Below are 9,956 nucleotides of genomic sequence, written 5' to 3'. Positions count from 1 at the left end.
AACTACATGGGCACCAATGTAACCAAGGATTCCAATATTGCAACATGGGCTTTGCCCCTAGGCAATATCCTTCCTAAGACCAACAAGACATAAATCTAAAGCTAGACTAAGGCAAGAAAGCAAAGAGAGGTAGGTTCCAAGGAATATAATCCAAAGACAAAAATCACTAAGGACAACACAATGGGCTCATATGAAACAAGAGTACCCAGTGTATGAACCTAGCTCTGACGCCAAAGAACCCAAAAGAATTGCAACAAAATATTAAAATAACATAGCCATTTTTATTTTTTAACATAATACATTAAACAATCTTTCAACACAACACAACAACGATAGCTACATGGGCACCAATGTAACCAGTGATTCCAGTATTGTGACATGGGCTATGCCCTTAGGAAGCATCCTTCCTAAGACCAACAAGACATAGCCACAAGACATAACTCTAAAGCCAAACTAGGGCAAGAAAGAAAAGAGATGTACGTTGAACCAAGGAATGTGGCTCATCTAGTATTAGAGCCAGGTTGTTCATACATTGGGTACTCTAGTTTCATATGAACCCATTGTGTTGTCCTTAGTGATTTTTTTCTTTGGATTATATTCCTTGGAATGTACCTCTCTTTTCTTTCTTGTCGTAGTTTGGATTTAGATTTATGTCTTGTTGGTCTTAGGAAGGATGCTTCCTAGCCTAGGCAGAGCCCATGTCACAATACTGGAATCATTGGTTACATTGGTGCTCATGTAGTTGTTGTTGTTGTGTTGAGTGGAAAAAGTGTTTAATGTATTATATTCTTTTTTTTAAAAATCTATGTTATTTTAGTGTTTTGTCGTAATTCTATTGAGTTCATTAGTGGGGCATTACAATATATTTTGTGCCAAGTAATATGGAATGCACTAAGTTTCAACTAGTCCCCTCCACTCTTTCAACACAATAGTGCAAAGCCAAGGATTGTAAACATTAAAAATCCCTCTTTCAAAATTTTAAAACCTTTGGTAGTCATTTTGCATAAGGATATATATATATATTGTGGTGAGTATGGGTGAGTGGAGAGAAAAATACCAAGTCCATTAGCACAAACATTAAACAATGAACTCCTTATATATAAAAACAAATAGTGTCTATATTATCATCTAGAAAATAAATTAAAACTTTTCATATTGTATTTAATATCTGTATTTGAATTTTGAAAGTGGTCTAAATAAAGAAATAATTTTCATTGTTATCTTCAAATTTTTAATTTTATGATATAAATTTTCTTTTTCAACTTGTTAGAACTAACATGTTCATTTAAAATACAATAAAATAGACATGAAAACTTGCATAAACATCCATAATGGTGAAATGAAGCCAATAGTGAAAAAATTAGTTCAATATCATTTGTCATTTGTGAGGTATTAATATTTTCATTTTTAAATTTTTTTAAAAAAAGTTTAAAGTCAAATTTGAGATACTTAGAGCCTTTTAATGGACCCAAAAGTTGGTCAAAATTCATTGAAGTGGTGTCTTTCTAAGAGCTTTCCAATGATATATTGTTGTTGAAAATCTAACTGTCGAATCAAAAGTTATGATCCTAAGAAGTTGTACTACCAAAATCCACAAAATATCTTCTTGAGCTAGAAAATGAGTGGGTAAAATGGACGATTGGACTTATGGCACCCAAATGGGAGTTACACTTTTGTAGAATATTCTAAGGCGGTTAAACATTCTAGATAAAGAAGGCAAATGGGAGAGGTGTTTAGAAGACAATTCCAATAGTGCAAATTGTGACTCTACTGTAGATTATTCTTATGAGAAAGCCCATGCGACTATAGCATGTCATTGTTTGAATATTGTTTATTTCATTTCACTGAGATAATTGAAAGGAAATGTTTCTTACATTTTTCTACCTTTTTCTCTGCTTTTGTTGTGTATTTAGATTTTTAAAATGCCCTTCATCATTGATTGATTTAAAGAAATAAATGACCTTCATACTTAAAACATTTAGTATTACACAAAATTGAAAAAATTTGAAAAAAAAATTAAAAAATCTTCTTTTAAATTTAACAATTAAACATATCTATTTTTATTTTAAAATAGTTTTAACTATTTACCATTCTTATATATGAATTCCAAATCCAAATCTTCAAAAATAGAATCATTTCATCTTCGAGGTATACTTTCTACTGCCATCAAACAACAATTTGATATCTATGAACATAACCAGATGGTTGTTTCTAAGAGTATCCCTAGTGCTGATAAAACTATTCTTCAGATAATAATATATAATAATCATTCAACACATCTGCTGGTATAAAACTTTGTGTTCTTGAGAAGGCAACTCAAAATAATAAACTGGATCAAATGTCGGTGCCAGCTGCTCACACTTCAGCTTACACGTGCCTTGAATAAACTCTTTTCTCTTAGAACGTGGAAGCACTTAGTACAATACCCAAATAAATTATTTCTATATAAGTTCTGCAATACCCTCTCTTCTTCAATACAGCAGAAAAATGGCACTGAGCAGAGAAAGTTTGAGTATTGTGCTTCTGGTTTTGTTAGTTTTTCATACCCTTGGTAAGCTCCTCTCTTCTATATTCATTCATATGAATGAAGTTCATTTATTATTTCTTAGTTGTTTTCAGTTGTTGTTTTTAAGATTTGATTGTGTTTATAATTTTTTTAGAATCAATGTTTCAGAATCACATTATCAGAATGTTTTGGATCAGCATCACCAAAATATTTAAGATGATCAAGAATGTCAAAAAATTATCTTAGTTGTTTTTTGATTTGAATGTGTGTCCACTTTTTAGAATTAATGTTTTGGATCAGCATGATCAGAATCATCAGGATGTTCAAGAGTGCAAGATGTTGTCTGAATTGTTTTTTATTTGACTGTGTGTCTATATTTTAGCACCATAGTTTCAGATCTTCAAGAATGCAAAAAATTGTCTTAGTTGTTACTTTTATTTGAATGTATCTATTTTTTAGCATTAAAGTTTCCGGTCAGCATCATCAGAATCAGAATGTGTTTAAGATGTTCAAGAGTGTAAGAAGTTGTCTTAATTGTTTTTTTTATTTGATTATGTGTCTATTTTTTAGCATCAGCATTTCAGATCAGCATGATTAGAATCTTCAGATCAGCATGATTAGAATCTTCAGATCAGCAAGATTAGAATCTTCAAGAGTACAAGAAGTTGTCTTAGTTGATTGTGTCTATTTTTAACATCAATGTTTCGGACAGCATCATCTTGTCTCATCTTGTCTTAGTTATTTTTTTTATTTGATTGTGTGTCTGTTTTTTATTTGATTATGTGTCTATTTTTTAGCATCAGCATTTCAGATCAGCATGATTAGAATGTTCAAGAGTAAGAAGTTGTCTTAGTTGATTGTCTATTTTTAGCATCAACGTTTCAGACAGCATCATCTTGTCTTAGTAATATTTTTGATTTGATTGTATGGTCTATATTTTAGCATCTCAGATCAGCATGATTAGAATGTTCAAGAGATTAGAATGTTCAAGAGTACAAGAAGTTGTCTTAGTTGAATTGTGTGTCTTGTTTTTTATTTGATTATGTGCCTATTTTTTAGCATCAGCATTTCAGATCAGCATGATTAGAAGCATGATTAGAATGTTCCAGAGTAAGAAGTTGTCTTAGTTGATTGTGTCTATTTTTAGCATCAACGTTTCGGACAGCATCATCTTGTCTTAGTTATTATTTTGATTTGATTGTATGTCTATATTTTAGCATCTCAGATCAGCATGATTAGAATGTTCAAGAGTACAAGAAGCTGTCTTAGTTGAATTGTGAGTCTTGTTGTTTATTTGATTATGTGTCTATTTTTTAGCATCAGCGTTTTCGGCATGATTAGAATGTTCAAGAGTAAGAAGTTGTCTTAGTTGATTGTGTCTATTTTTAGCATCAACGTTTCAGACAGCATCATCTTGTCTTAGTTATTTTTTTGATTTGATTGTATGTCTATATTTTAGCATCTCAGATCAGCATGATTAGAATGTTCAAGAGATTAGAATGTTCAAAAGTACAAGAAGTTGTCTTAGTTGAATTGTGTGTCTTGTTTTTTATTTGATTATGTGTCTATTTTTTAGCATCAGCATTTCAGATCAGAATGATTAGAATGTTCAAGAGTGAGAAGTTGTCTTAGTTGAATGTGTCTATTTTTAGCATCAACGTTTCAGACAGCATCATCTTGTCTTTGTTATTTTTTTGATTTGATTGTATGACTATTTTTTAGCATCAACGTTTACGTTTCGGACAGCATTGTCTTGTCTTAGTTATTTTTTTAATTTGATTGTATGCCTATTTTTTAGCATCAACGTTTTGAACAACATCATCTTGTCTTAGTTGTTTTTTGATTTGATCGTGTTCCTATTTTTTAGCATCAACGTTTCAAATAGCATCATCATCCGAAGAATTTAAGATGATGTGGAAGAAATTGTAAAAATATAGAGAAAGTTCATTCATATGCATTTCATGATGTATTTTTTTTAATTTGATTGATGTGTTTGCAGAGATGGAGACAGAAGCAGCAGGAGGGGGACGAATGTGCAAGTCTCAGAGCCATAATTTTAAGGGATTGTGTGTTAGCGACAGCAACTGCAAAAATGTGTGTCGGACTGAGAATTTTCCAACAGGGAGTTGTGATCTTCATGGTGCAAACAGAAAATGTTTTTGCTATAAACGTTGTGCTTAGATTTTCTAAATAACCAGTATATTGTGTTTTATGAGAGTCTTTCTATTGTTGGAGTTCTTAATAATGAGTGAGTTAGTTGTATGGTGTGGTTTGCAGTGTAAAATAAAACAAATGAATGATTTGGTGGGTCTCTCTATCATTCATGGTCTTGAGGAATTCACAATATATCAGCTGTTTTAGGTTTGGAAAATACAAGGTTTGATCCAAAAGAACTGAAGATTATATACAATGAAAATGGAGATAGATTTTTTTAATATGAATTTGTTTTTTTAATAAAATATTTTGGTGGGTCTATCATCCATAGTCTTGAAGAGTTCAAGAGATATTTACATGTATGCTAAACAATTATATATCAGTTGTTTTCAAGTGGGTTAACTTGAACAATCTGACTACAATGCAAAGACTGTTAAGAGATGTATTTAAAAAAATTAGTAATTGTATTTAATGGATAATTTGAAGATTATATACAACTGGAAATGAAATGGGTTATAGTTGTGTAATTATTAGAATTGAGGATTATATTTATAGTTGAAGATTGTATACATACAATTAGAAATTTTATACATCTAACAGAGTTTCAAATACTAGACATGCATACTTTAAAGAAAAAGGAAACACAAGCATTACATATTAAAATTGTTCAAATACGAGATGCACCGTCAGCTTTAAATCACATACACTAAGCAATATATTAAGTCTATAAGCAACATATTAAGTCTAGAGAATGTCAGTCAATTCTTAGTGTTTAACACTTTTAAGTCAAATAAAAGGTAGAGAAAAAAATTTCAGCATGCCAGTGTGCTTTAACAAAACAACGTAAATAATTACATTATTTTTAAACTTAGATCACATCAATTTTGTCCACCGAAAAATAAAGATTTTGGAAAAAAGAACATTTCAAGATTATGTGAGCCCTACATGTATGGCCTTTCAAATTTTGAATAATCCTCTTTGGAAGATGTGACTGAGTTTCCAATGATTTATACTTCTGTTTTTAATAGTATTGATGATGAATTGTTATTTGTCTTTGATGACGATACTATTATAGTTCACTCAAGATTGCCATTCACTCATAGGTCGGGGGTCGAATTTGACTCAAACGTACTTCCGGAGAAATGAATTTTGGTAGATGGCTTCTATATCTCATATCATCATCCTTATCAATAGTGTTCAATGAATTGAGCTAATTGATCTTATCTTTACTATTACATCCAACATCGAATAAAATTTATTTGTCTATAATAATACATCCAATTTCAAATAGCATCATATATTATAGATTTGAATTTCTCTAAAATACATCAAATTAAAATTTAATTTAGCTTAATTAGATTCACGTCATATATTATAGACTTGGATTTCTCTAAAATAGATCAAATAACATTTAGTTTGATGCATTTACATGTAAACAATTCTATATCATGAATAGAAGATTAGGAGTAGCCACCCGACTCTTCTCATTTCATTGTGGCATCATATATTGAGCTAATAAAATGAGGTTGTTGGATGTTTGGTGAGATTGCTGCAAATTTGTGCTTTAATGATCTCTGAGAGATGTGTTGTCATTGTTGTCAACATATTTCTCTGTCTATAGCAATGTTCCAATGAAGGTCAGTGAGTTGATTTGTTCAACATGTTGATGATCAAAGGTTGTAGATCAAAGGGTTTGTAGAGGATTGTGCATAGATGATTCAGTATAATTTTTAGTGGTCCGCATGAAGATTTGAGTGAGTTATGGCTATCTGTGTTATGGTTGGTTTTTTAGTTGTTCAGTTGTGACAGAGTGCCAGTAATTTGATCTTCATTGCTCCGCATTGTAATATCTTGATTTGCGGATTTGGAGGAATGTTTGGGACGTTCATGTGTGTCTTCAAGTCAAGTGGTTCGTGATTTAGTGCTCCGTAAGTGATTTTTTCATGTTGACAGTTGTTGAAGTTAATGTTCTTGAAGTTCGGTATAATGATGATGTGATTCTAGTAATTTGAGTTGTTGCGGATGTTGACGTGGTAATTCATCATTCTTGTTGATGTTTCTAGATCTTGTGACTTTTGTGTTGGTGGTCCGCATTGATCGTTGTGCGTGTAATTGATGATTTTCTCTGTGTGTTGGTGTTCTTCATTATTTTGGCCGACCAAATGCTTATAGCGTGTTGCAAATGTTCGATTCATAATTCTTGGAGGTGTTTCATATTCGAGGCGTGTGATATGGGTCTATGCAATGTCTTAGCCGACATTGCTTGGTTTGTATATTTTTTGTAGCATGTGTGATTATATTTTGTAATTAGGTGATGTGTGTCGAGCCGACCTTGAGAAGAGTTGATGTCATGTATAAATATATGTAATATCTTTTGTAATTGAAGTAGTAGTGGTATGGAGAGGTGATGTGTATAGATGAGAATCAAATGCATGAGCGAATAATGTATTAATCATTTAGAGGCAGAGAAGATTGAAGTTGTGCTTAATCGGAACTGTAACCAGACATTAGGAGATGCTATTTCTTCAATTCATGATCTTCCGGATGTAATCCAAATGTGTTTGTAAGATAGTGATGTTAGAGTAAAAGGTATTAGTTTACTTAATTAATTAAAGCATATTGATTTAATAATTTGTCACCTTTTCTCTATTTCACTTAAGCTAAATTTACGAAGCTAAACTTAGGAATATTAATTAATTTATTATTAATTATTAATTGCTTTTAGGGTTTTCCTTTTTTAGGTTTGATCTCCTTTTATAAAGATTGATCCCTTTGTAATCCTTAACCGATCTGATTATTATTATTGCATTCTTTTGCTCTAGGTTTTTCAAAGCAATCTCTGTGTTTTGTGAATCTTTCATTGTTGTGACAAGTTATTTGCATATAGGTGTTCATTGGGTTCTGTAAGGTTGTATTTCACAACTTTAACATGGTATCAGAGCTTCAAACCTAAGGCTTTCATGTTCTTCAGATTGAGAGATTCTTCCTATAGCAGGTCTTTTGTACAATTTAGGTTGATTTGGACCTCACCATTGAATCTAGCACATGTCAAATAGTCAAGATTGACTTTTTGTTTGCCAATTTTTGATTCATGGAGCCAGATCTATGAGGGTTTGAAAATTCAGCTTTTATTTGTGATCCAGGGGGCACCTATTTTTCAGAGTAATTTGGGCCCAAAAGGACCTCATGGTTGGCTTCAAGAGGTCGATTCCACAAATTTTGATATATAATTCGACTACTTTGGACATCATTGACCTCTGAGGCAAAAAAATGAATTTCCCTGTACGAGCCTGCACGCATTTCAAGAAAAAAATTAGGTATTTTATAAAAATTTCTTTCTGGTTTTTTAATTCTTTCAAGAAAATTATAAAAAAAAAATTTTAATTACATTTTACGATGCAAATAAAACTTTATTTTAAAAAAGCAAAAAATTGTAATTTTTAAGGGGGAGTGTACCCTCTATGGTGGTGGTACCACCGCACAGGGTACTAACAACTTACACGCAGGTTTCTCAGCCCTACGTGGGTGGTCCTGCTGACAGTACCACCATCGCCAACAACATCTTCTTTTTTTGTCAGGTATTCTCCACTCCTGCTGGTGGTTATTTTCCAACCAGCGACAGCCACCACCACGCCGCCTCCTGCCCACCGCCACCTCTATCGCCGATCACCCCCGCCAACTTTTTTCGATCGTTGGTATTTTCTCCGGCATATTTTTCAGTGGCCAACTTATTTTTTCAAGTGTGTTTTTAGGCAAGGGATCTTTTTTTCGATGGGCAGGGAATATTCTGTTGACATCAGCATGGCATTAGCGATACGACAATCTTACATGGCCCCTTTGAACCCTCTTTGTGTCCTAAAAGAGGTGTTTTTTTCATTTGGCCATAACTTGGACATACGATACCATTTTTTTGGCAAACGAGATATCGTCGAAAAGCTAGTTTCATCTACTTTCAAACTTTGTGTGTTTCATTACCTAGTTTTGTTTTTGGTGCATTCTACAACCGTTTGAAGGCAAAGGTGTTGTTTTCAATCCAGAGGTCATAACTTTTCGCATGTTTCTCCATTTTTTGTGATTCTAGCACCGTTGGGACAGTGTTTCAGAGCTCTTCACAGCCATTCATTCACTTTTTCTATATTTTACTCCAAGTATATTTTATTCAGTTTTTTGTGTTTTCACACTCTGCTGAATTACTTGGACATATGAGCTCGTGGAAACTTCTCGTTTGGGTGGTATGAATTTTTTTTGGTTGTTCTTCATGTATTTCCAGTTTAATATTTTTTTTGACATTCTGAGCTTTCATTGTAAGCACTTATGATTTTCTAATCGTACTGAGATAAAGTGCCTCTGTATTGCACATGTATTATGGGATCTTGCACATCAGTTTTGTGCCTTATTGTACTTGCACTATGATATAAAGTGCCACGGGGGTTTGATATTTTTCTTTTTTGCCTTCATACCTTTCTCATGTGTGTGTGCCTTGGTTTGCACACCCTTTGTATTTGCTTGTACTTTCATTTGAAAGACGTAAATTATTCTATATTCAAATAAGACATAACTTAATCTTTATTCTTAAATAAACTCTTAAATCAGTTAATAAGTCTATTTCAAACATCGATTTATCCCAAGCTTGATAATCGAAATAACAATCATTAGATTTCTATAGAAGATAAAGAAATGTCATAATCAATGAAATGTAGAAATATCTCAATACATATCTTTATACAATGCTTAGGCTTTCTATTGCCTTAAGTATAATTTCAAACATAAAAGAAAGACAGATGTGTCCTTTGATCTCCAATCTGAGTTGCTTCATTTCAGTCCTTTGAATGAAGACAAGAACAAGAATCAGACACTTTTTCCGCCCAACCTTGAAGCTTACGCTTCCCCGAAATTCTTAGTCAATCAAGAATACCTAACCCTGCACCAATTGCTTAGCAAAACGAATTTGAAAAGACAAGATGGAATCTAGTGCGTGCCTAGATGATACATGCATTTTCATTTTTCTAATTTCATTAAGAAACAAGCAAGATCAATCAAGGATATGGTAGAGAGCATAAATAAAAGAATTCCATCTATTTCAATGGTTATTCAATTGATTACTCGATCGAGTATAATGCCATGCATAGCAAAAAAAGATAGTTTGGAAAAGCAAACTATTCTCCCTATGATTTCCACATTCGGCACCCGTCCCGATAGGTAACTTTCCCCATACACAAGCCTATCTAGCTTTGTTCATGTAAATCAAGAATACAAATTCATGAAGAAGGCAATCTTTTATTCAATAGAGATAACA

The 9,956-nt window shown here is 32.4% G+C and overlaps 1 protein-coding gene across 1 annotated transcript; it reads left to right on the top strand.

The window, feature by feature from the left end:
* The first annotated feature begins 2,443 nt into the window (after positions 1-2,443).
* LOC131072019 (defensin Tk-AMP-D2) lies at positions 2,444-4,941 on the top strand. Its single transcript, XM_059207701.1, has 2 exons — positions 2,444-2,551; positions 4,506-4,941. The coding sequence occupies exons 1-2, from the start codon at positions 2,488-2,490 to the stop codon at positions 4,685-4,687; spliced, it is 246 nt and encodes an 81-aa protein (XP_059063684.1). The 5' UTR covers positions 2,444-2,487; the 3' UTR covers positions 4,688-4,941.
* Positions 4,942-9,956: the final 5,015 nt, after the last annotated feature.

Source organism: Cryptomeria japonica, chromosome 1, assembly GCF_030272615.1.
Source record: "Cryptomeria japonica chromosome 1, Sugi_1.0, whole genome shotgun sequence".
Classification (NCBI taxonomy): domain Eukaryota; kingdom Viridiplantae; phylum Streptophyta; class Pinopsida; order Cupressales; family Cupressaceae; genus Cryptomeria; species Cryptomeria japonica.
This window is presented reverse-complemented; position numbering and strand designations above follow the sequence as displayed.

Bases quoted from the DNA above. Each gene is read 5' to 3' on its own strand.
- LOC131072019 (XM_059207701.1), top strand. From the start codon at position 2,488: ATGGCACTGAGCAGAGAAAGTTTGAGTATTGTGCTTCTGGTTTTGTTA. The intron at 2,552-4,505 runs GTAAGCTCCTCT...ATGTGTTTGCAG, and splicing joins GTTAGTTTTTCATACCCTTG to AGATGGAGACAGAAGCAGCA.